We start from the raw sequence: 27121 nt of genomic DNA, 5'->3' as shown, positions 1-27121 counted from the left end.
AAAGCTGATATGCGTGACTTAAAATTTCGTAAATCGAAATTCCAGAGCCTAAACCAGTCTAATTACAATAACAAATTCGGTGAAGGGCTTTAGGGTTTGGTTCAATAAATGTATACAAAGACTATACAGATAAATGTTTTAATTTTTTTAATTTATTGGTTATTAAAAAATAAGACGAAGATACGATTGGTAAATTATTTTCAATGGTTAACATTAATGGAGTCCACATATTAATACACTATACATTTCTGCTCTAAGAGTAATTTTGATTACGAGACTAGAGATACTATTAGCGGTCATTGACTGAGTCGATTATTTGCTACAAATTCCATCACCTTGAAAGGATTAATAACTCAACCATGCGAATGGACGAGACTTTCTGGTACTTCAGACACAGCCCACTGAGCTTGTCGTCGGATCTTCTCAGTGGGTCGCGTTTCCCATCCACTGATAGATTCTGCGAAGCACTGCTCTTGCCAGGGCTAGTGTTAGCACCGTCCTCTGGTTAGAGCCCCCTGAGCTCATCTAGTCGCCCGGTCACGCTGGCATAGGTAGGAAAAAAATTATGGCGCTGGGCCTCAGGATAAATAAAACTTTAACCGAAGCACAAATTAAAACTCTATTCAATAGTTAGAACACCTTAAAATACGCAATTCACTTCTTCCGGTTTGCTTCAGGTGATCTGGTCGCTGTTTTCCTTTGAGTAAATTTGATTACTAACTGCCTTCATGTCTGTAATGCTTTTATAGTTGACACGACAAGTCTACAATTATTGAGAGCATTCCCGATAGGACGAGTTGTTTTGATATGTGTTTCCGCTATTTTATAATAGATGGCGTTACACTTCTCGAGCGTTCTCGATATTACTAGTTCTTTTGATATCTGCTATTTGATGACAGATGCCGTTACTCTTACCGGCGTAACAGTATTGACTACCAGAGATTATAGAAGTGAATGCTACTTTAAGACATGAGGTCAAAGTCTTAATCGTAATGTTCACCATTTGTCCAAATGCGTTGGTGCAAATTAATTGTTTTACACGTTTCCTTTTATTAAACGCTGTGTTTCCTTCTCGCAGAGGTAGTTTACACTTATTAGGTATGTACTTATTTAAAAGTACTTATAAATCTAAATTGATGATTGTGGAATATGGAATGAGCTCCCCTCCACGGTGTTTCCCGAGCGTAGTGACATGTCCTTCTTCAAACGAGACTTGTGGAGAGTATTAAATGGTAGGCAGCGGCTTGGCTCTGCCCCTGGCATTGCTGAAGTCCATGGGCGACGGTAACCACTCACCATCAGGTGGGCCGTATGCTCGTCTGCCTACAAGGGCAATAAAAAAATAATAATAATTGGAAAGCAGATGTAGTAGCATCACTCGCTACAAGTACACCGCTACTCCTTCCTATTCATTAGACCACAACATCTTCAAACGTAACTTCTAACCTAACCGTACAGTACTCTACCGCTAATTTTACCGCAGAAATGTCTATTTAATGATGTCTCCTGGCTTAACATTTACTAAGAAAGCGAGGCTGCGAAAATTGTTGTTAGCTATTTCAATTTAGGTTTGTCGTCCACTAAAGAATGACGGGCATGAATGGTATTTCCCCAATATAAAAATAAAGGTGTATATTTAGTCTATCTCTACTAAAAGAGTGGGTAGTTATTAATGTTTAATTTTATCGTGATATTCTTAAATAATACTAGCTGACCCGGCAGACTGCCTCAATCGATAAATAAAAGACCTAAACTTTTGTATAAAATAAACTTAAAACAAACAAAAGGAATCCGTCCGACGGGGGACACATCAAAGGAAAAAAATATATTTTAATTTTATTTAATTCCGAGCATTTTCATATTTATTTACCTTTTAAACCTTTTCTGGACTTCCACAAATAATTCAAGATCAAAATTAGCCGAATCGGTCCAGCCATTCTCGAGTTTTAGCGAGACTAACGAATAGCAATTGATTTATATATATATATATATATAGATTAACCAGATCACCTTTATATCCTGAAGGTTTAAATGAACCACAGATACCCATAAACTGGGATGCGTCGTTGCATCGCGCCATAAATAAAATGCCCAGAGGCATAACTCAGAAAGCCTCGGTACGACCCTCCCACCGGTTGATAATTAAGCAAATCAAGATATTGAGCCAAGTTCGATGGCAGGATAGAAAGAAAACATCCAATCATGAAATATGACATCCAAGTTCACTAACCTGTTCGTATTCCTAAAACGCGCTTCGTAGAAATATTAGCACCCACAGCTTAATAAATTTAAATGCTCTACTGCAATACATTAATAAATATTAGTTACTAGCTGACCCGGCAGACTTCGTAGTGCCTCAATCGATAAATAAAAGACCTAAACTTTTGTATAAAATAAACTTAAAACAAACAAAAGGAATCCGTCCGATGGGGGACATATCAAAGGAAAAACAAAATTGTTATTTTTATTTAATTCCGAGAATTTTCATATTTATCTACCTTTTAAACCTTCTCTGGACTTCCACAAATATTTCAAGAACAAAATTAGCCAAATCGGTTCAGCCGTTCTCGAGTTTTAGCGAGACTAACGAACAGCAATTCATTTTTATATATAGAGAAGAGATTAGAACCTCGATTACGGTCAGCTGTGACTATCGCTAATTGTCTTAAAAAACTACCCATTTGTTTAAACCACTGGCAACTCACTTTTCATACGTAAGGCCAAGATTTTCCCAGAAGCGCCAATAGCACGGTTTTATTTGGTGGCTTGATTTAATTATGTTTGGAAAAACGCACTTTGGAGGAGGAGGGTAATAGGAAATATATTACCGTCATAGGAGTGTGGAGTGTGGAGCTTATAAGACAACTCTGTATTTTATAGCGCTTGGTGGGTGACAAAATTATATACGTTCAATTTATTTTGTAATTTAAAACGAGCACGCGATTTTAACCGATTGAAGAAGACGGAAATTGCGCCTCCTTTGCATGATGCTATCAATTTTCTAGTGTAGGTAATTTGTGTAGAAAAATAATGCTAATGCAAAACTTTCTGGTTAAACAGGCTTAGGTTTACATGTTGTTGAGACATTGAGGTCGCGACAGTAATCTACAGGGTGGTGGCACCTACACACAGCGCAACTAATTAATTTAAATAATTTATGCTAGATTATAAAATTTGCTGTATTGTCCATAGTTGTCTATAGTATCCGTTCATGGTGGAAGTCGCTTACAAAAAATCGGTACTTATCTGCGGACGCGTAACTTTTATTTAATTTATTTTTTTGTTTAGATAGGTGAACGATCTCACAGCTCACCTGGTGTTAAGTGGTTACTGGAGCCCATATACATCTACAACGTAAATGCGCCACCCAACTTGAGATATAAAAGTTCTAAGGTCTCAGTATAGCTACAACGGCTGCCCCACCCTTCAAACCGAAACGTATTACTGCTTCACGGCAGAAATAGCCAGGGTGGTGGTCCCTACCAGTGCGGACTCACAAGAGGTCCTACCGCCAGTAAAGTGGTGAAGTGAACTTGTAATATCAAGGGCTGAAAAGTTAGTTTAAGTGACATTTTCGCAACTTTACAGGAGAAAGTTTGAAAGAAATATAATAACAAAAAAACTTCTTCAGCTATTTGAATACAGTAAGCTTAATTGAAGTTCAATTAAAAACATCGAGCTGTTGTAATTGTCGCGTATTAAGGGAAATTTCGGTTGAACCAAATAGTCTTTCACCCCTTGATGTACATGTACACTGTATGCTGTTTTCTCGTCTCTGCGTGACTTCCTTCTGTCTCAAAGTAAACAAAGGCGTCTATATTTACGCTCTATGGACGCTGGTAATCATTTAAAACAGCCTTTCCCAAAGTGGGCGATAATGCCTCCTTGTGGGCGCTGCAGGATCAAAGGGGGGCGGTCAGAGACCCAAAAAAAAAAGGGGGCATTGTAGGGAAAGAAGGAATGGGAGGTGATTTGTAATTTCATTTAGGAGGACTCTTAGACACCGACTGAGCTCTCACTATACTGGTTATAAAGTAAGTAAAGAAAGGGGGGCGCTAAAAAAGAATCTATTCTCAAAGTGGGCCGTAGAAAACATAAGTTTGGGAGCCCCTGATTTAAAACATGCTTTAAGGTAGTATTCAAAATTATTTTTACCATCGCACCGGCAATCACTTGGCCATCAGAAATCATCCACACTACCTAGAACCATTGTGTTCATTCCGGGATATTTGCCATTTAATTTCTGGTTTTATAGCAAACTGGTGAATGAATGAATTGGTGTTTCCTGAGCGCTATAACATGAATTTCTTAAAATGAGGTTTCCGGATAGTACACAGAGGTAGGCAATGACTATACTCCTGACCTTGCTGATGTCCATGAGCAACGGTAAATGCTCACAATCAATTGGGCCTTACATACATATCTGCCAGTAATGGTACTAAATTATTCTCAGGAGTTTTTCTGTTTCATTACGAAAATAAAATCTTAGGACAGAGAAATGCTAAGCTAAATTTCGCAGGCGCTACTGAAGCTCGCAGCTCCGAATATGAATTGCGACGAAGACCCGTGTATTGAAGACGAAGAAATGGCAGACTTTAATATTATCCATGCTCTAACTGGATGCATGTGTTTGACAAGAAGGATTCTAGGTAAAGAGTGACATTAAAAAAATGTACATAGTGGTTTGGTAATGTTTAAATGGGGGCCCAAAATACTGGTTTCCAGTCAAGAAGTGCTTTAGTGACTTTTAGATTTTTGGAATACAAGCTAACCCAAAGGTGTATAAGCTTGGTATTTCCATGAGCTTCTGTTAACCATGTTTTTTTTTTTTTTTTTTTTTTATTGCCCTTGTAGGCAGACGGGCATACGGCCCACCTGATGATGAGTGGTTACCTTCGCCCATGGACTTCAGCAATGCCAGGGGCAGAGCCAAGCCGCTGCCTACCGCATGTTCCAAGAGCTAAGTTAAGACGGCTTCGATTTTATTCTCAATTTACAGATTATAATGAACTATGGAAGTTATTAGTGTCCGAGGTGCCTGCGTTCTTTTGGGATGATGACGACGAGACCACAGCGAGTACAGTCAAGTCTAAGAGCACCAAGAAACCTACAGCCAAGGATACTTCAGCTGTCAGGGTAAGAGGATGCCACAATACCAAAATACTTTGGTTCGCTAATGTTGAAGGCTGTGAATATCGTTTGGCAAGTTCACAAGATATGCTGTGAACTGGTCATCTATATCTGGACATCTTAATGAGAATGATGCCAAGCGGATTGTAAAAGGAGGTTGAAAGTCACTGCTGAACTAGAGTGACGGCTAACCATGGAATCCAAAGCGCTCCTCTTAAGCGCTAGTATACTTGTACATTAGTATACTAGCCCGAAAGCTGGTACTGTACAACAGTTTCAGTGATTTTTCTATTACTATTATAATTATTTATTAATATTAATACGTGAAGCAAAAACTTTGTATCCATTTTTACGAAAATTACCCGGATATAGATAGAGAATATAGAGAAGAAATGCACAATGCTAATATTTTTTTTAAATAATGCATAAAAGATACATTAAATGAATAACGAAAACATTACACACACTACATACCATGTATTTGACGCACACACGCATGCATACTATTTATTGTCAAACTTTTGTTCTTGATGTCTGTTGTCAAATTGAGAATAGATTAAATATTGTTTGTATTTGTTAATATTTTTTATAGTGTAGTCTTGGCGAAATTTGTGATTATAGAAGTATAAAATACAATCATAATAGTGTACAAACTTACAATTCCAATTAATTATAGTCGAAGTTCGACTACTGCGGGATCTCTAGTTTATTATTATTACATCTTTATTTCGTTAAATAAACCATTAAATTGGTATTGGTGGTAATAATACATTATGGTAGTAAGTATTACTTATAATCTCTGTTAGTAACATAAAAACCTAACATATTACTATCTGCTTATTTATTATTATTATTTTTTTAATCTTTCCCAAGTGTCTGCTGCAAGGGCTATTAATTAGCAGTCCCTCGATCTTGCTCGATATGATTTAACTCGCCAAGATTACGTTTTTAAAATATCCCCGAACGTTAAGGATATGAATAATTAGAGTCCATTAAATTAATAGTCCATTAAGAAAACGTTGACACGTGTAGTTGATTCGGCTGCACGGGTACAAGTAGATATATATCGATTTGATCACGAAGGCAACCGCAAATGTAATTAAAAAACTTTTTTTTTCCAGAGGAGCTCCCTAACCTACATAGAAATTGAGGACACGAAAGATCAGCCTCCGTACACCTTACCTGGCATCACGCCAGGACACGAAATGCTCCTTTTGGTCACAATGATCAGGGATTTGCCGTTGAAGAAGCCTTTGCCAGAGCCTGGTAATCTTCTAAGCGAAATTTGGTCATGAAGTTGATGTTTTATTAGTGTTGATAGACGAGCGTAAGGTTCAACTGTTGTTGAGTAGACGTTAACTAAAAAATAGAAGTTTTTTTTTTGTTAAGTTGAGTAGCCGAGCTCACAGCCCACCTGGTGTTAAGTGGTTACTGGAGCCCATTGACATCTACAACGTAAATGCGGCACACACCTTGAGATATAAGTTCTAAGGTCTCAAGTATAGTTACAACGGCTGCCCCACCCTTTCAAACCGAAACGCATTACTGCTTCACGGCAGAAATAGACAGGGTGCTGGTACCTATCGTTACCTACTTTTAATAGGTTATGTGTAATCGTTATTATGAACGAAAGTGTAACATCATATTCAGATGTGTCACAATGGAAGCAGTACCGCTGGATAGACTGGGCTCGCGGTCGTGGACTCTACGAAGCCTACGACTGTCCCAGGACTAAATTCTTGAAGGTCAACGGACTGATGAAACTGTCTTACGCTCCTCATTTGCTGGACGTCCAGAGTACTGAATCGGTATGTGGAATTAAATATTTCAATCGTTTAAATCCTCCTCATCTCTAGCTTCTACTTAACAAACCTTGTCTACTCGAGATATCGCTGTTGTTATATTAATGTCATATGTTCCAAGATGTCACGCGAACATGATTCGGTATTATCAGTATCATACGAGACAAGTAAATTACGTCATATGTTATTTTTACAGACTTATTTCCTATATTTCCTCGTTCTGAATAGCATGAAACTTGCAGATCAGTCGAGAACGAAAATTTAATGAATCAAATGTTAAATAATTTTTATTGTAACTCTACAGCAGTATCAAAATTTGCATTTCCTTTACTTAAAATATTGAAGATTTCCCCAAAACGTTTAAATGGAAACTATAGCGTCATTGTGAAGCTTCCATGAAAAAACATACAATGTCAATGCCAGCAACCAGGATAGATTTGATTTTGCGATGGTTCGAAATCTGAAAGAGACTATGGAACAAAGGGACTATGGGTCAAAGGGACTATGTATAAAGGGACTATGGGATAAAAGAACTATGGGATAAAGGGACTATAGGATAAAGCGACTATGGGATAAAGGGACTATGGGATAAAGGGACTGTGGGACAAAGGGGCTATGGGGCTACCTCATCTCGGTTACCGCTGAACCCTATTCCAGACTCCGTTATAAAAGATAGAACCTAATCTAGGCGCATCACTTCACAATGATGCTTTTCGTACATAATTACTTCCTGCTCTTGTTCTCTCTATTCTTGCTTGCGTTGAGCTGTTTGGAGTGCGGTACATTTAGATATTTTCACGTAAGCACAACAAAATCTGGCAAACGATACGCAGATAAATACTAACAGACGTGAATATACAATTTTGTGTTTAATTATGCAATAAGTCTTAATTAAAATACCGGTTTGTAATCCACAGATCACGCTCGGATTTCGTGATGAGCACGAAAGAACGACTCCGGCTGTAAGTTTATTTATTTTTAGCGGAATGGGTCGTGTGGTGAGTGGACGAGTTTAGGGTCCACTTGGTGTTATGCGGTCACCGGAGCCGAGAAACATAATAATAACGTGAATGACATCTGACACTCACAAAATTCCACCCAGGAAAATCGCGACCAGTGTGCTTGGTGCGAGTTTTTTAACGTTCTCGATAGCGTAAAAGTTAACTCAAATTTGTATGGAGTTGGAACGTTTTCCGCTAGGGACGCTGTTCTATTTGTATACAAACTTGAGTTAACTTTTACGCTATAGAGAACGTTAAAAAACTCACTAAGTTCACAGAGACATAATACAAACCCTTTTTTTTTTCGGGCTGGGGTCCGAACCTCCTACGAGATCCCCGCGCCTAGTGGGTGCGCGGGGTATGTGAGACTCAACGATCTGCAGGTGTTGAGAGCAGATCGCGGGCCCAAGGATAACATAATACAAACCCATGTTAACTAACAGTGCGCCACACTAACATAATTTCTTCATTACACTAACATAAAAAAAAACCTGTACACACAAATTGAGTTAATGTTTCAGATAAAGAAACCAACGAAGGATAATAAATCGGTAACGGGTATATCAGCGGTTAGCCAGCAACAGAAAGAAGAATTAAGAGAATGGATTAAATTTAAAGCGGTACTTAACATGCACCATATTTTTTGACCGACTGAAATATAGGTGGGCACCCTGGAAGGCGCAACTTGATGTAGACCTGGCCTAGAACAACAGGAATGAACATCAGTTTTTCAAATGAAAAACAGTTTTCCGTTCCCGAAACAAGAACGTCACTGACGCAATGCGTATGCAATAAAAGCCCACTCGTGTGTTCAGAATAGTTCGCGTCGTAACCACCCGGTTTTTTCTAATATCGAATGTCTTAAATCAACTGAATTTACCACTAATTTGTTTTAGCAACCCAGGTCAATCAAGCACCTTTGACTTTCCGAGATCCTTACTGATTCGATATGCGAACCAGGTGGCGCCTAAAGGGTCATTCCATACGCTCTCTGCATTCCTATTCCCTTTCGTAATAACATTGTACGAGTATGTACGTGTCCCACATTCAGATGCGGTATGATCTTGTTTACCCTCCAAAATATAGTGCGCAAATTAGGCCTCCAAGGCTTTTTTTAGTTTGGACATTAGGGTATCGGTTTTTAGATATTTAAACCAAAAGATAAAGCTATTTTATTAGGAACTTGACAAACGAATCCACCCATAACTCAATTTTTACATGGCCTAATTGATTCCAGCTGCGAGAACGTATCAAAAGGACAAGTGTGGTATTTTACCCGTCAATGTATCAATTTACGTCAGCTGCCAGCAACCCGCCTGTCAGGATTACGAAGGCTCCTCCCAACAAGGCTCTGGACATCCCAGCACCGAAATCTGGGCCAATGTACCTACAAATTGACAGCCCCGAAGTGAACAAGCTTTGGCTATCGCTAAGCATATTGAACCCAACCATACTCCTCAATTCTGGTAATCCAATAGTCGATAACATAGAACCTGCCTATTTGGTGCTTGAGAGGTTTGCGTGGTTTGAAGATTGGGAGCAGCCAGTTGCCGAGGGATTTGTCCGGACGCGGGGCTATGATTCAGTTGAAGTTGAATTCGAACCTGGTAGGCATTTTTGTAGGTGAGTTTGTATTACTATTTAATGAATAAATTCGCAGGTGCACTTGAGAAGGCCTTAAGTTCTTGCTGATTCTTCTCTGTTATGATCATGGTGCATTCTATATAGGTTGCAAATTCAACAAATAAAAGCCTTATTTGTTTTAGAAAATAAATAGTTTAATGGAATTAGTTTTAAAAAATATTTCTTGTCAAGATATTGAAAATAATAAGTGCTCCTTAACTTTAGGCGCAAAATGTGAGGTGATTCTAAAATTTAAACTAAATGTTGTATCCCGTATCGCTGGTAAGGCAAAAAGAGTAGACTCAAAAGATCTACTTCACCAACCTACCAGTACACAGTACCAAGTGCACGTCGTCACTTGTAAGCTCCCATAGGCTGGTATCACCACCACCCTTCTTGCAAAAACTATTTTGAATCATTCATGTGTTCGGATTTTCAAGGGTACAATAACCGTTCTTTCACCATACATACTTAAAATTGTTGTCTAGAAGAGATTGTTTTTATCGAGAAAACGGCAATTCGCTGTATTCCAAATAATTGAAAGATCGACCTTACGATTTTTTATTTTTTTTATTGCTAGATGAGTGGACGAGCTCACAGCCCACCTGGTGTTAAGTGGTTACTGGAGGCCATAGACATTTACGACGTAAATGCGCCACCCACCTTGAGATATAAGTTCTAAGGTCTCAAGTATAGTTACAACGGCTGCCCCACCCTTCAAACCGAAACGCATTACTGCTTTACGGCAGAAATAGGCAGGGTGGTGGTACCCACCCGCGCGGACTCACAAGAGGTCCTACCACCAGTAAAAACCAGTACGACCTTTGATTTTCAATAGTATTACGTCACAAGCACTAAAATAACCGGTTTAGATATTAAAAATGTCACTTTAATCAATTAGCCTTTCCGCCATCGGTATATTCGTTAACTTGTTGTCCCATTTGAGCCAATAATAAATGTAGCGCGGCGAGGTCAGAGTCGCATATCCTTATTCTGTATGACTAGCTAGTCGAACTCGTCAGGGGAGTAAGACTACTAACATGAGCAAATGTATTACACGTTCCAGACTCTGGATTCACTCCCGAATGCATTGGCATTTGATGTTACTGAGCGAATCTAAGTTGCTTTTGGGCACAAGAGACTTGATACAGACGGCTGCGGTACGCGAATGCCCGTGGGCTTCGAAATTCCTGACAGGTCTCGGAAATGCTTTTGCGAATTGGATAAAGATTAACCGATCTAACACGAATGTTGTCGATGGTGACAGAGAATTTTACAAGTACGTTTATGCTTCAGTATTTACACACACACACACACATTTGAAAGCAGTCGAATTATTTATGGCAGCAAAGAGTTCGATCACCGCTTTGTCCAACTATTTTTATTATCTAAAAAAAAGCAAGCATACAGCAGTTTAATTTTTCATTTTTTTTATTGCTTAGATTTCTGGACGGGCTCACAGCCCACCTGGTGTTATGTGGTTATTGGAACCCATAGACATCTATAACGTTAATGCGCCACCCACCTTGAAATATAAGTTCTAAGGCCTCAAGTGTAGTTACAACGGCTGCCCCACCCTTCATACCGAAACACGTTACTGCTTCACAGCAGAAATAGGCAGGGTGGTGGTACCTACCTACGCGGACACACAAAAGGCCCTGCCACCAGTAATTACGCAAATTATAATTTTGCGGGTTTGATTTTTATTACACTATGTTATTCCTTCACCGTGGAAGTCAATTGTGAACATTTTATGAGTACGTATTTCATTAAAAAAATTGGTACCCGCCTGAGATTCGAACACCGGTGCATCGCTCAACACGAATGCACCGGACGTCTTATCCTTTAGGCCACGACGACTTCAAAAAATAAAATAAAAATATATTCATAAGTAATAATATTTTTGTTTCCGTACTGAGTAATATGGTATGTCATATGCTATGGGTAATATGTGTATCGTAATTAAAAATGTACTCTATTATCTACTCTATAATAGTACTTTAGTAGAGGACTATTCAACTTGTTAAACTCCTTCCCTCTTCTCTATATGAATCTCCGTAACCTTTATTTAAAGTGACATTGACATGAGTAATTTTGTAAAAAGGTTACGAGTTTAGTTTTAAAGTTAGAATATTTTTTCATAAAATAACATAGAAAATTCGATCACACATCAGAAGATGCGGTTTCATTTACGTGTGACGTCATGTTCTTCAATTCAAAACTTAGATTTACACTATTTAAAAAAATAAAACTCTCCATATCAGATCCTACCAACCTGACCTTCAATGGAGTCCAGATAAAGTGGGCTATAAACGACCATTCATCCACTGGATGTTCAAACAGGCGTTACAGTCGGTTTTAAAGAAGAAACTCTTGTTGGCTGAATTCAAGACGGTCAGTGCAGTTTTGAGGAGATATTTCTGCGATCCTGATTTTGGTTTTTCAATGAAGCCAAAACCTTTGAAATCTTTAAGGGAGATAGCCGATTTAGATCCGTGCGACTGTTTAATACCCGAAGCTGAGGAGTATGTTATTCAAGAAGAATTACTTGACGAACAGGTATCTACTTAATACTTTCAGATTTTGATCTTTTCTATTTTTGTCCCAGAATTTCGCATTTCTTTATTAATACATTGTGGAATCATTATATTATTATGTTTAAAATCAAAATTTACGGATACGACTAATAGAAACCATTCTTTTTTTTTCGGTCGCTGTCTGCATTACCCAATAATATGTCCCTCCCTGACAGCCATTCGTTATACAATACGAGTATTAAGTTGTCCCCATATTGTCCATTTTGTGACTTCTCTGGTGGCAGCTACTACTAAGAGGCTCGGCTCTTGCTTGGCTACTACATATTATTATAACAGATGTGAAAATCTTTTAATGAATATATCGGATTGAATCCCTTATATTATTGTGTATCGTTTCGAAGTAATCCCGTTCATTTTTCAACTAAGAATCTTATCCATGTTGAAAAAAAAACTAGAGTGCGACGCATAGCACAAAGCAAAGTTGTCGCTTCCCCTAGTTAATGACATCTTTGGATAATAACGAGTAGCTCCATGAAATTTGAGCCTACTTAAATTAGTCTTCATTTCTTCTCTTTTTGCAAGATCATCAATATCTATTAGCACCTATATAATCATATTTATAACTGTCATTATAAATAACTTCTTTCTTCAGAATTAAAGGAGTGTATTTATGACGAAGTTGATCCTGTGGTTCTGTCACTAGTCTTGCATTTCGATCAGATTTCAGAGAATCAGGATAAAATTCTAAAATGTTAAGACATTCTTCTGTAACTTAAAAAAATACTTTGTTAGAGCGATTACATAAATACATACCTCTTTTTACATTACCTGTGTGTTTGGCGAACAACAAAATTCAGTGACTAGCTTACTTTTAGGTCCCAGAGGAAAAGCCTTTGGTTGATTCGGAAACAATGAATTTACTGTTAAAAGCAGCAGAGACTCCAGGCTTTTCTCGAGTGTGTGAGCTGGCCACAGACGAATTACAATGCGGAGTGCTGAAAAGAGAACGAGATTTAGTAATAAGAAAACATGAAGCCGCAACACGTATTCAGGCTCTTTGGAGAGGAGTGTGGACAAGGAAATGTTTGAACAGTCATGTGTCATTGAATGCGGATGTATTGAAATTGGTACCATTTGTGTGATGTGTTGTTAGTAGGCCCTATAGATAAGCGTCTGATTAAAAATAGGCGTGATTGTTTGCAGCCGGACGGTGGATCCGATCCGATGCTACCGGGCCCTCATAGACTTATTAAAAATACCGAGATCAGAGTTCATTAAATATTTATGGTATTTGGCACCCAATCTATTATTGTCTTAGCTCTATATTATTTAAATATGATTTTCGGTGCATATTGCAGCCAACTGCATAAGGGGTTGAATGACGAGAAAAAAATGAACTTAATGGCTGAGTCACAGCAATTTTTAAATACGTTCACAACTTAATAGCGTTCATTTTCTATTATTACCCGTTTTACAAGAATACTTCGATAATTTTGAAGTGAAACTTCTTTATCGACGTAGGGAGGAAAAAACGTATGTAACGTTTTTCGGTTACGCGCCATCTTAATTTCTTCCGTTACGCACTATGTTTATTTTATTTCCATTATGTTTATTATCAACAGATGTTGTTGCACGTAAATTCAACAATTCCGGAATCGCGCTGACGAGATGTTACACAGTTGATAGATGTTGTCGTATTTCTCTTGCTAAATCATGCCTACCTCGCGTCGGGATACCGTGATCATGCAGGCGGTTCCCCCGGGGTGCGGCTACTCCATTGCACTGTGGAGTGGTTGACCCTTGCGATTATTTTTATATTTTATAAGTTTCACTTCTACCGTATGTGACTTGCACTCACACACATTTTTCTTTCAACAAGAATACATATATCATCTGAATTTCTAAGTCACAAAAATAAATATGAAAGATACCGTGTAATAAATGTGAAATTGGGTCCACATTTTCGTGTAATCTATTTGATACATTTCTTTCAGGTCATGGAATCGGCTTTAGGTAATCTAGACGCGCTTTCGTCGTTAATGAACGAATTCTTTTTAATATTTCCCGGCGCTAAATCTGCCTATTCAGTGGCTTCAGCTCTTAGCGGAGTGTACGGTTTGCAGCAGTTCAGTGGAATTTCTCATGTCACTTCCACTTGCAAATGGATACCGTTCTTTCAAGGAGTATTTTACTGTCACGACCCAGTCAAAGTGCATCTCGATGTTTTGAGTACATTGCAAGATTGTATTGTTGCTGTTTATAATAATGACGATGGAATACAATTACCTCAACCTTATAGAGCCCATTTGACACTTGATTTATCGCCGAATAACCGTGGGTTCGTATTAATACAACTGTAAGGACACATTGTAGATAAATCTAGTGGAACCTTCTCCTCCTTATATCGTGTTCCTGAGCGCTGAAGGTCGTGACGTTTCTGGAGCATATTTTTTTCGGACTATGTTCCTCTATTCTTACTTGTTCCTTACGCAGTGGATAGTGACATTGATGCTGGATGCATTGATGCCCAATCTTGTCTTAATTTGTTCGGACCAGCGCATGGAACTACATCACTACTAGCAATGAGTAATTTTTCGAGATTATCACCCCTCTTACTCGCAACGTGATCGAAAATTCTATGCAAGCAAGTAGTGGAACCTAAAGGGGAAATAAAATAACTTGATAAGGTTGCAGTTTCATTAAGCAATAATTAATAGTTAATCTGGGATTTAAATACCTAATTAATTAGCAGATAGTAATAGTCATTGTGCTAACTATTAGTGTATAATCTACAAGTCCTTACGCAAGATCACCGATGAATAAATCATTCCTACCTATTACAGTATCAGGCGCAACGCGATAAAATAAATCAAATCATGCAGAGTGATTCTCAATCTTAATAGATGCCAATATATTATTATATAAGTGGTAAAATATGAGCTCTTAGTAATAAATTTTGTTACTAATGTATGTTATCTTAATGATACATTTTCGTTGTTTTTCTGGAATAGTAAAATAAACATACAACCATCACATGGAGATATCTTTTTCATAAAATTATTCTATTAAATTATATAATAACATCCACAGCTATACTGTAATGGGCCACGGAACTTTAAATCACGCTCTAGGATTTAATCAAGATTGTCACTGGCAGTTGACAGTGTTATCATCAATAGAAGATTCATTCCATCCCTGCGACAATGATTTGGATTACTGCAAAGACATTCCACTTCTGCCGGCTATTAAGCTTCATGTTGAAGAGACGTTTGTGCCAAATAGAAGAAATATCTTGGGTGGGGTTCAGATTTCTGTAACGAAACACGAGGCTATCGGCTTTAGAGCGGCTGCTACTTGGTCAGATGTAAGAATTTATGGTTTTAAAGGGAAAAGGGGTGTGAAAACTCCTATACAAAGTAATAGATATTTTGACCTCTCGTCTCGAAAATAGGTTATAGCATTCACACTGAAATTTTTATGGAATGGTATAAGCACTAATAACTTATAACACTAATAAATTATTATCAATTTTGTAATTTTCACAATAAGCAATGCACCTACCACAGGACTCTCAATACCACCCTTGGCTGACTGGTAAAGAATGCCTCAGACATTAAGTCCGCCATTGTACCTTTGTGCATGAAGTTGAATAAATAAATAAATAAATATTTAAAGTGATAAGTGAATACTTTGTCCTCTAGTTGGAAATGGTAGCGATCCTTTATACAATAACACCGAACGGTGTCGAAGAGTTGGCACACTGCTCGGGTAAAGGTGAATTATATTGGCCCTATATTATGTTGGAGCCGGCACCTCCAGCAGACTCGATCAACTGGAAGAAAAGGGCGGCTTCCCAATCTAATTTGGCTACAGTTAGTATATTTTTGTTGCACTGTTGATATCTAGAATTTTCTTGGGTTATGGCCTTTTCAATCACCTGTGACGATGAAAAACTGCCTAAAATCCGATACGTTGGACATACCAAATATTGCTAAGACAAACGCGAGATTAAAAATTAAAAGTAATTTTAATCCTGTTGATATTTCTCAAGATTATATTTTTTGTAGTTGGGCTCAAAGGTTCAGCTGATTTAGAGTACTTATCGGAGCACTTGAGGTTAGACTAAAGTGTCAATACATGACTGCTTCGCAACGAAAATACCGTTCGGATTTGCAACATATACTTTAGAAGGAAGAGAGCATATAACACATTAAATAGACATCTTATTTTTAAACTTGTTTTTTTTATTTATTGCCTATATGGGTGGACGATCTCATAGCCCACCTGGTGTTGAGTGGTTACTGGAGACCATAGACATCTACAAGGTAAATGCGCCACCCACCTAGAGATATAAGTTCTAAGATCTCAGTATAGTTACAACGGCTGCCCCACCCTTCAAACCGAAACGAATTACTGCTTTACGGCAGAAATAGGCAGGATGGTGGTACCTACCTGCGCAGACTCACAAGAACAGACTCACCAGTAATTACGCAAATTATAATTTTGCGGGTTTGATTTTTATTACATGATGTAATTCTTTCACCGTGGAAGTCAATCGTGAACATTAAATTTGTTAAGTACGTATTTCATTAGAAAAATTGATACCCGCTTGCGGGATTCGAACACCGGTGCATCGATCGATACGAATGCACCGGACGTCTTATCCTTTAGGCTACCACGACTTTGTACTTGTAGTATTATCTACTGTTTTGTGTTGTTGTAATATTTATGAATTTACACTGTTTTTATCTTCTAGACCGTTAAAGACGGCGGTACGAGCACTCGTTCACTCAAATCGGTCAGATCAAAGCTACCAAACACTGGGAAAAATCGATCTTCTACCAAGGTTTGTGTGCAATATTTCGCATAATATATTCAGTCGGTCTATCATCCATTTCTTGTAGGAGTTCAGTTATTTGTTAACTAATTTTAATGTACTACAAAAATTGAATACCGTTGTAATAGTATTATGTACATAAAGATGGACTCATAATTTCAGCTCAGGGAATATAAGCCTCCGCCGGCAGAGCCAAAGCAGTATACAATCCAGTAAGTTTGAATTTTTTTAAACCTTAATATTTGAAGAAGTATATTTGTGGTTGAGCGCATTGTAGATTTAGTCATCTTTAATTAAATCATCTTTTGGATGATCGAATACTGATTTTGCGAGAAGCAATAGCTGCAAGGTGAAATACGCAGATACTATATTTCTGTTACGCTAGGAAACTTACAATAGACTAAATAATTGGCTACCGTAGCTGAGATAATATTATCATAAAGTGAGATATCGGTAGCACTGTCCAGCTTCAAAAATGAGCACGAAGTATCAATTGTATTCGGTTATCCAACCCTTTACTCTGAAGATATGACTCTTTTGCGGTCAAAATTATCAGGATGTTAATAGCAACCGGCACGAACTCACAATGAACCCAAAATTAGATGCGAATATCGACTATACGCAATTCTAAAAATTAGAAATTGTACTGGCGATGAATAACAACATTATTTTTAAAACCAGAGTTATAGCAACGAATGGATGGCCTCTTACCGTAGCCCAGTGGAAGAGGGTGGACGAAATCAGAAATTCTATTGAGACCAAACCAGAAAGTCCAGTTAAGAAAACGGTTAAGGAAAAGGTTAATATCATTAGTCTGACAGATTTTCAATGGTGGACTTTTTTTCCTGCCTAATCGCTGATAGCCTAAGAGGCTATTTAAACTACTCACAGACTGAACCCGGTAGGTGAGCTCACGGACTCAACCTCTGAGAAATATATATCATTAACGCAGAATCTACAACCGGATCCGAATCGCGACCCACTGAGAACCGTCGAGAGGTTCAGTAGATGAACAATGAGTTCACAATCTATAATCAAAACTATCTATGCTTGTCATTGAAAGCTATGACAATCATCGTCATAAGTCTGCTGCTGCACATATCCCTGCCCCCAAAGGTAGAGATCAGATATAAGCTTCTTAAAATAATAAAATAAAAGGAAAATATGATTTTGTGATTGTTTACTTATACGTACCAAATTACTATTATATAAGCTTGTGAGACCTTACTTTACCCTGGTATAAATGATTTAACGGTTCCATGTGGAAAAACGACAAAGGGAAGATCTTTCATCAGAGAAGGTAAGACCAGTCGGATGTAACCACTCGGTTGACCTGGTGCTGTTGTCCGGTATTTGTGAATTTGCAAAATTTGCTTGATCATGCCATTACTGCAATTTAGGTTTTTTCTATTTCTTTAATCATATTCCTTCGACTGTACCTTCTATTCGCCTACTGCTATACATATTATAAAATAACTTTAATTCCGGAAGGTAGGCATGATCTTACACAACACCTTATTGTAAGCAAAATTATATATTTTGTCATTAATAATAACACTTAAATTCCTTTCTCTTAAATAACGACTAGGGAGTCTTAATAAAAGAAAAAGATAAAACCCAGTCACCCATACCACTGCGCCAGCCCCAACCAGGTGACGCATTCGTGGAGCTGGAATGCTCGTTGTCTACTGCTGGAGGAGCTGTAGCCAAACGTGATGATACGAGAGATCAAGAGTTTGCTGCGGCCAGAAGATCATGGGATGTTAATGAGCCTGGCAGGAATTTGAGAGGAGCACAGCTCAGGTTTTATATCAAAGCTTTTAAAATTTAATTTATTTAATTTAATGGATAGACTTCAACAAAATCGAAAGCCTCACGTTAAACTCCGATACTCACGTGGTGATGTAAGCACCAATAACCATTTATCATCAAGTGTTGGGCACGTTCAGTCATCTAGTGCAATAAAATTCCGATGAGACTTTAATGATTTCTGGTAATTACTCGGCGCAAACTCCCGACTGGTAGTGGAATTATCTGCCGATTTTGACAACAAACAAATTCTCATCTACATATTATATACTCCGAGATCTATCTCAAATTTGCGGAATATTCCGCAAACGAGTGGTTGTCGCCGATCGTGACTTTGACCTCGACTATTCCGTCAACTGTTGTAGTGTTGACCATGGTAGGCCTTACTTTGACCGGGTTGTCTCAAGCCGCGATCATAACGAGCAACAGTGCAAAAAAACACGTAATTACGGATCCTCCTGAGATTTTCTCAGTGGGTCGCTATTACAATTCGACTGTAGTTTCTACGAAGCACTGCTCTTGCTAGGGACAGTGTTAGCAACACTCCAGTTTGAGCCCCGTGAGCTCAAGGAGAAGCTGAAATAAGCCCTCAAAGTTATTAACAAAGGTAGAAAAAAAAGTGCAGGCAGTTGTTTAGTGGGTAGGTCTCTACTATCTGTCTTCGGTACCTCGGCCTTGAACTGGATGGTCGGTGGAACTTCCGCGCTCACTTTGCGAAGTTGGGCCTTCGACTGATGGCGACGGCCGGCTCTTTGAGCCGGCTGCTTCCAAACGTCGGGGGTCCCGATCAGGTGGCGCGCCGCCTCTACATGGGGGTGGTGCGGTCGATGGCACTATACGGGGCTCCCGTATGGTGCCACGCCCTGACCCGCAAGAACGTCGCGGCGCTGCGACGTCCGCAGCGCGCGATCGCGGTCAGGGCGATCCGAGGATACCGCACCGTCTCCTTCGAGGCGGCGTGCTTGCTCGCCGGGGCGCCACCCTGGGACCTGGAGGCGGAGGCGCTCGCTGCCGATTACCGGTGGCGTAGCGACCTTCGCTCTAGGGGGGAAGGGCGCCCCGGCGAAGGAGTAGTTCGAGCGCGGAGGCTCCAATCTCGGCGGTCCGTGCTGGAGGCGTGGTCTCGCCGCTTGGCGGACCCGTCGGCCGGCCTCCGTACCGTCGAGGCGGTCCGCCCGGTTCTCGCGGACTGGGTGGGCCGCGACCGCGGATGCCTCACCTTCCGGCTGACGCAGATGTTGACCGGCCATGGGTGTTTTGGCCGGTACCTCTTTAAGATAGCCGGAAGGGAACCGACGGCGCAGTGCCACCACTGCGCGGACCGCGACGAGGAAGACACAGCGGAACACACATTGGCGCGTTGCTCTGGATTCGACGAGCAACGCGCCGCCCTCGTCGCGGTCATTGGAGAGGACCTCTCGCTGCCGCGCGTCGTGGCTACGATGCTCGGCAGCGACGCGTCCTGGAAGGCGATGCTCGACTTCTGCGAGTCCACCATCTCGCAGAAGGAGGCGGCGGAGCGAGAGAGGGAGAGCTCTTCCCTTTCCGCACCGATCCGTCGCCGTCAAGCCGGGGGCCGGAGGCGGGAATACGCCCGTACGTCCCGGCCCCTGTAGGTGGCGGCCTCCCCCCGGTGAAGGTCAAGGGGCGACCTGAGGGGGTGAGACCGCGCGGCGCGCTACCAGCACTCTAGCGCGCTGCCGTGGAGTGAATAGAGCGACCGGTCGACGGTGTATCGCGTCCCGACCCGGCAGGCTGGTTCTGGTCCAGCGGGGTATTCCGGGACACCAGCGGCACCGTCTGGGCGGCCCGACGGGCTGCCGTACCGAGACGGCCGACGTTTCAGAGCCTTCGATTCGCCTCGAAGGCTCCGTCGGCTGGGCGTCCTTGGGGTGAGCCGCGCCGTCTGGTTGTAGTGTTGACCGCGGTAGCCCCCCTACCTCATCCGGGTTCTGACCTCGGAGGGGATCGGACGTCGGGTGTAAGAGTGCAGGGGAGTCGTTTAGTGGGTGGGTCCTAAAATCCTTGGGCCCGCGGTCTGCTCACAACACCATGCAGATCGTTGAGTCTCACATACCCCGCGCGCCCCTCTTGCGCGGGGACCTCGTAGGAGGTTCGGCCCTCTACCCGAAAAAAAAAAAAAAAAAGGTCTCTACTATCTTCTACCTTGGCCAACATCATCTTAAGCCATGGTCTTTACCGACCACCGAGTTCCATATCTACAGCACGCCTCCTTAAGCCAGGCACCTCGTAGAAGATTCGGCCCCTGGACGATAAAAAATGTTGTATGACGTAATATCAATAACAAACAGGTCTAAAAGCTTTTAAAATTGTGAACCCAAATCTATTATCAGGAAAGATTTTCGGGCGGAGTTCCTCGAAGCGCCACCAATTCCTCCCTCCGAAACAGAATATACTATTGTTGAGGTAAGTACGTTATTTGTAAATCCATCTTTCATTATTTCGTATCGTTATGACTGTCTTTGGAAAACGTTTCTCAAAATACAATGTTTTTATAATTTTGGACGTCAAAAATTTATATTTTCAGGAGACACTGTACGATGAAGCTGCTGAAGAGATAACTAAAAGTAAGTTTTCTGGTTTTCATTTTTTTTAAGCATTGCATAGCTTTTATTGTGGGCTTTGGGCGCGGCGATCGAATCAAGAAATTCCATAACGAAAATAAAACCTAACACCCCCACTCCGCCTACCATGTAGCTCCCGTTCAACACATTCACACATTGCGCTTGTGTAGTGTTTGTGAATAAGCGCACGGCGTGACGTCGCACTGCATGCGCATCATGAAAAGTCTGCCCATCTCTCTCTCGCGCGGTCTAGCTTATGAGTGTGAAGGGGACAATTAATGTTTTGCTTTTGTTAATGTTCATAAATATAGCGTGGTCTTATTTTATTATTGTTATAATATTAAAATATTATTGTCTAATTACAATTGCATAAGTTGATAAAAAATGCTATGTAATAGCTTTACCGTGGCAATCCCCGAGTGCCACACGTGTTTTTTTTTTGTATTAGAGTAGTTGACGATCTCTCAGCATTTCCGGTGTTAAGTGATTATCAAGGCCCATAGGAATCATAGAATAAAAAATACTTTTCCTTTTCTAATTTCATTTTAATAGTGACCAAGTCCACCACTTGTTTGTTTGTGTGTGTTAGTGTTGTAACCGTGTCTATTTTCTCAGCTTTTTATATATTTCAGCTGCTCCGGATGTACCATTTTATTTAATTTTTATTACGATAAGTTTTTGCCTTAGCCCGTTTATGAGGACGTAATAAAAAAGCTGGAAGTGGCCACCCACTCTGATATCTGGGCCGGCACTCTCAAAAATAAACATATTTTGACTCTGCGTACAGCGCCATTTGGCTTATCCACAATCTTGCCGAGGAAATGATTCTTCTGTGTATTATTACCGTGTGATCGATGATGAGTGCTCTGATGAGTTAATTCCCTCGTCTACATTTTAATATGATACAACGAATTCAGTAATAAATAGGGCGAGGTCTATCTCCCCTTCGTGATATTTTAACTTTCAAAGCGGAAAGCTATGTTGCGTTCTTATTTACTTAGAGGAGTTTCAACGTTTCATCACTTGACATGAGTACACCGGGTGCCTCTCCCGGGAGGGCGTGGTCAAATGCCTTTAACGTGTGCTAATGCAGAGGCGTACATATGATTTTATGGCGGTAGTAAATCGTATTTACGGCATGTAACGCGATACAACTCTAAGCTGAAGCATTGTAAGACGGTAGTTTGAAATAAATTAATTTTTTTAATAGCTAGCTGCGTATAAAAAACTTTGTACGAGTATATTCGCTTCTTGAAGAGGCTTAGAAGTTAAAAACCTGTTAAAATATTTCAGGTGATCAATTCCAAGCACAGCAAGGACCAACGCCTGCAACTGAAAGCGGTTGTAAGTTCACGCACAAGCAGTAAACCATCTTAGCCAATTCACATGAAAAATATTTAGTAGTATTTATTTAGTTAGAAAAGTAACCATGACCCGCAACCTCGAATATTCACATAAAAATGGAAGAGCATCTTTTAATTGTTACGTTCAACGAATGATCGATATTCGATCATAAGCTTAAACGCTTCAAAATATCTATTGATTAGTAACATTATTAAAAAAGTTTAAAAAATGATTGTATTGATATAACTAAGGCCAGTCAATAGCTACAAAGCAAAATCGGTGGATAAACAGAGGAGGAAATGGTGCTAAATTGGTAGCTAAAATGTATATCGTGGTCACTGTTGTCTTACAGAAATAGATCGGAAACTTAAAGTCGCAGAGTGCATAGTGCAAGTCGCAAAGTCTGCAATTATTAGATTTATTCTTTAGGTCTCATCTCGACAAAAAGTATCTCCTATTCAACTTATAACACGACATATCGTCTTCTCGCATTGAAACTGTATAATTTCAAAACTTACTAATTTCACAGGAGAGTGTTTTAAAGGTTTAACATGTAATATTTTGAATATTAATCATCTCCGCAACATTTTTTTTTTTTAATCTGTCTTGTAAAGTAAGATAAAATTATGTAGGTATTAATTTTGTTAATACATAGTAGTCAAAACATAGGAAAACTAAAAAATAAAATTAAAATTAAAATTAAACTATGCTCTTTTGACAGTATTTTTGAGAAAAATAGTGGTGATGATACCAAATGTTTCCGCATATTAACTCAATTTCAAATATTTTGGAAATTGTACACTTTATATGCGAAAAGACGACATGATTGATATTTTAGCATTACGAATTCAAAGAGATCGTAAAGGGATTAAGTGTTTGGCTTTCAAACTCGGAATTGTTATTTTCCTTTTCAGTACTTGAAATGACAGTTGACATTGAAGAGGAGGCTCTGTATCTCTCAATGCCAGATCAACTGAAGGACAAATTTATATCGCTGTCTTTTATCTCGTTGTGCACTAAGGAGAGAGGTGAAAATTGGTACGTATATTTATTTATACTTGGAAAGATTGTTTATTTATTGAGTGGTAGGACGTTTTGTACGGATAGGGTGCAGCAATGGGATTCTTCTTCTTCTTCAATGTCGGTCTCTTAATTGCTGAAGATCGTGTCTAGCTTAAAGTGTTGATCACTCAATGCACTATGCTTCTACACGTCTTCTTGTCCTCGGCGGTCTTTATAGCCTCGGTTATTGGGTAGGCCGGTAAACGTCGTTACCAGATCTGACCAGTGGGGTATGATCTTCTCCCGTTAACCTGACCAACTACCATCAGCTTCTTTAAGTTATCGGCTTCTGCAATGGGATAAATGGGATGTAATTCAAGCTTCGTTCTGTCAGAATATCATGTCATGGGTGGATGGTAGCGATGTGGTGCGGTAACCACTTAACCCCGTATGTACCAATCCCACAAAGAAAAGATGATCTAGAAAACTACAACTAGACTTAGAGAAGGGGTTTTCAGGACGCAATACCACTTCGATTCAGGAACAAACATGATGATGATATCAACCCAGGTACATGACGTAGGTCGTTTGTAAGCTCGAAAAACCCTGTACTTATACTACATCAAAATAAGCCTGTAATTGAAGTTAAAACTACTGAGATATATTTGAATATTTTCATACATTCTTCATTCAGCGTGGTAATGACACCTGACATAGAAGAAGCAGCTAAAATGAATAGAGAAGCAAGATACGAAGCGGCAGTTGAGAGAACGAAAGAACTTCAAACATACAATGAGGAATACGTGCTGGAAAGACAGAAGAATCGCTGTGGATTGCTGGAGGGGTTGTTGAAAGGTTAGGAAATGAAATCTGTAACGATAATTTAGTATGGTGTGGCTGATATTTTTGTATGAGGAAAGTTCTTGAAACAGGAGAAAAAAGATACAATTCTTCTCAATCGTTTCAATCTTGACAGAGTGGTCATGGTCGTCATCTGGGAGGGAGTAGATTTGACGCATCTCACGATATCCCGCCTGCTCTGATTACTCGAGGTCATCCTAGTGCATTCATTTAGAGAACCTCCCACTGTAGTTCTGATTATATACGAGACGATTATAAAATATGAAATTAAATGTTTATGTATCTATACGTTCTTAAAACGACTGTGATGTAACTAGTTAAAATTTAAAATGGTAAAGCAGAATTTTTATCATAGTGCCATGAGATGGGCAGCGCATGATCAGTATCAAAAAATTGAAGTGTTTCATACACAAGAAGGTATAGTCATGGCGAACCCTGACAAGATTTCAAGAGTCTAAAATAAAAATAGAAACTCGCTGATTGAATAACCCCCGTTAAATAGGATAGTGGTCGAATATCGTAAACGCCCAATTGTAAAATGTACTTTTATATTATGTACACTATAATAATGAATTTGTTTCATTTATCAGATTCTAGGTGGCCACCGGAACTGCAAAGGGTATTAGAAGAAAGAGACGATGCTATAGCCTTTGAGGCTTTAAATAGAACATTATCTGCGAATAAAAAGAAACAGGATGCAAAAAAGAAATAAAGAAAAAATGCTGTGATTTGTGATCGCAGTCATTTTGAGAGAAATGTTAAAATTAAGGAAGATGAGAGTCAAAGTATATAAGTTGACGCTCTATTAATTTAAGAAGTTAATAAAATTGTATTTTACAATTGTCAGGACTTGGTTTGTAATATTATTTTATTAATTAACGTAGTACTTGTAATTTTTTTAGAATGTATAGCTCATCATTGAGCCCTTCCCGAACAGAAAGAAATCGTGAAAGCTCTGCCGAGCTTATTTTGGATCTGAAAGCTTTGCTACTTCTGTCACGTTTTTACGTCTTCTGTCTCACGTGAAAACTGGACCGTAGATTTTCATTAACAGCCTTTTTTTATGGACCAGGTCAGAATTTCCTACGAAGTCCCAGCGCCGATGAGATCTGGGATATGCGGGACTGTTGAAGCCACTCATTAAAAATCTCGAAAACTTCCTGAATTCTTGAGCAAACTAGCGAACGTTCTAGCAAAAATCTCTGAAATAAAGCGTCGCCTAGCCACGCGGAAAGGCGGTGGTGTTCCGGGATACTCAGCTGGACCAGTATCAGACGGTCAAAATGTCCAACTAACACGTCCAATCCATGATACTTTTATACGAATTACGTGACACACTAGAATGCTGTTGTCACGTCGATGGCTTAAAGTTGCGTATTTAAAAAGTAGATTTTAAAAATATTCATAGTGATACTTGATCTTGTGAAGGAAATAAAAGTTGCGATTAAGACGATAGGAAATTATTCTAAAAAAAATAAAACGATTGTCTGTAAAGTCGGTTTACTGACGATAGTTGAACGTGACAACGTCAAGAAAATACTGATGGAATGGTTTCATTTTTCATTTATCGCAATTATCGTTGCTATAAACAATTGACACCACATTCGTTTTTCACTGAACTTCATACTTGACGAAAACATGTAAATGTATTATTGTATAGCAGCTATCCACGCGGATGCATCGCTCACTCAAGTAGGAAAGAGACATATGTCGAACGCTGCCGAACGCGGAGGCCGATTGTGCCTCTTTGTCGCTCGTTGCGTGCTCTCGCTTGCACTTCAAACCTTAAATGGAACGCCTCGGAGCGAGGTAACGCCGCATGAGTCATGTGTTTTTTAGTGGGTGCAGCCGACTCCATCGAATTATAAAACGTTGTCACGTCAAAAAAACCCAATCAAAAATTATCATAACCTTATAAATATTTGTTTTGTGCTGTAAAATAAATGGTAGTCGCACAGTAACAAAATGCAATTCCGTAAATAGCACAGCGTAGCAGCAACGAATACATAATATTCGAGAACAGGTCGGTCTGCTCAAAGGAACATCATAAAATCAGAAATCCAATAACACTAGTGATCCGTGCAGATTTAGGTGAGGCGTGCTGAAGAATAAGAATAAATAGATGCGCCACGTTTTCTTATTGTCTTCGATGACAACTAGCATGCAGATAACGTTTATCATGCTGTGGGCATAGTCGAGCCTCTGTCTACTGTTAAGAACTAATTTGCAGCTTTAGCGATAACGACAACTCACTCAAGATGGTGTTTTATTTATTTTTTATTGCTTATATGGGTAGATGAGCTCACAGCCCACCTGGTTACTGGAGCCCATAGACATCTGCAACGTAAATGCGCCACCCACCTTGAGATATAAGTTCTAAGGCCTCAGTATAGTTACAACGGCTACCCCACCCTTCAAGCCGAAACGCATTACTGCTTTACGGCAGAAATAGGCGGGGTGATGGTACCTACCTATGCGGACTTACAAAAGGTAATAAAATGGCAAAATGCTTTGCGCATATCGGTTTCATCTAGTCGTGATGGATTAGACTCTATGACGGGTAGTAACATGCGGCAAGAAGCACATATTT

At 39.6% G+C, this 27121-nt stretch overlaps 1 protein-coding gene across 1 annotated transcript in view; it reads left to right on the top strand.

The window, feature by feature from the left end:
* LOC114241421 (uncharacterized) overlaps window positions 1-25243 on the top strand; it is a 30137-nt gene extending 4894 nt beyond the window's left edge. Inside the window, exons 6-28 of the mRNA XM_089734360.1 lie at window positions 4520-4649; window positions 5000-5136; window positions 6252-6396; window positions 6781-6938; window positions 7850-7894; window positions 8455-8553; window positions 9171-9556; window positions 10623-10835; window positions 11821-12115; window positions 12969-13220; window positions 14088-14431; window positions 15184-15457; window positions 15795-15965; window positions 16850-16939; window positions 17093-17142; window positions 17609-17729; window positions 18519-18733; window positions 21094-21166; window positions 21288-21327; window positions 22618-22668; window positions 23583-23706; window positions 24365-24525; window positions 25122-25243. Coding sequence (XP_089590486.1) covers window positions 4520-4649; window positions 5000-5136; window positions 6252-6396; window positions 6781-6938; window positions 7850-7894; window positions 8455-8553; window positions 9171-9556; window positions 10623-10835; window positions 11821-12115; window positions 12969-13220; window positions 14088-14431; window positions 15184-15457; window positions 15795-15965; window positions 16850-16939; window positions 17093-17142; window positions 17609-17729; window positions 18519-18733; window positions 21094-21166; window positions 21288-21327; window positions 22618-22668; window positions 23583-23706; window positions 24365-24525; window positions 25122-25243 — 3696 coding nt within the window. The remainder of the gene's footprint in view (window positions 1-4519; window positions 4650-4999; window positions 5137-6251; window positions 6397-6780; window positions 6939-7849; window positions 7895-8454; window positions 8554-9170; window positions 9557-10622; window positions 10836-11820; window positions 12116-12968; window positions 13221-14087; window positions 14432-15183; window positions 15458-15794; window positions 15966-16849; window positions 16940-17092; window positions 17143-17608; window positions 17730-18518; window positions 18734-21093; window positions 21167-21287; window positions 21328-22617; window positions 22669-23582; window positions 23707-24364; window positions 24526-25121) is intronic.
* Window positions 25244-27121: the final 1878 nt, after the last annotated feature.

Source organism: Bombyx mandarina, chromosome 17 (assembly GCF_030267445.1).
Source record: "Bombyx mandarina strain Sakado chromosome 17, ASM3026744v2".
Classification (NCBI taxonomy): domain Eukaryota; kingdom Metazoa; phylum Arthropoda; class Insecta; order Lepidoptera; family Bombycidae; genus Bombyx; species Bombyx mandarina.
This window is presented reverse-complemented; position numbering and strand designations above follow the sequence as displayed.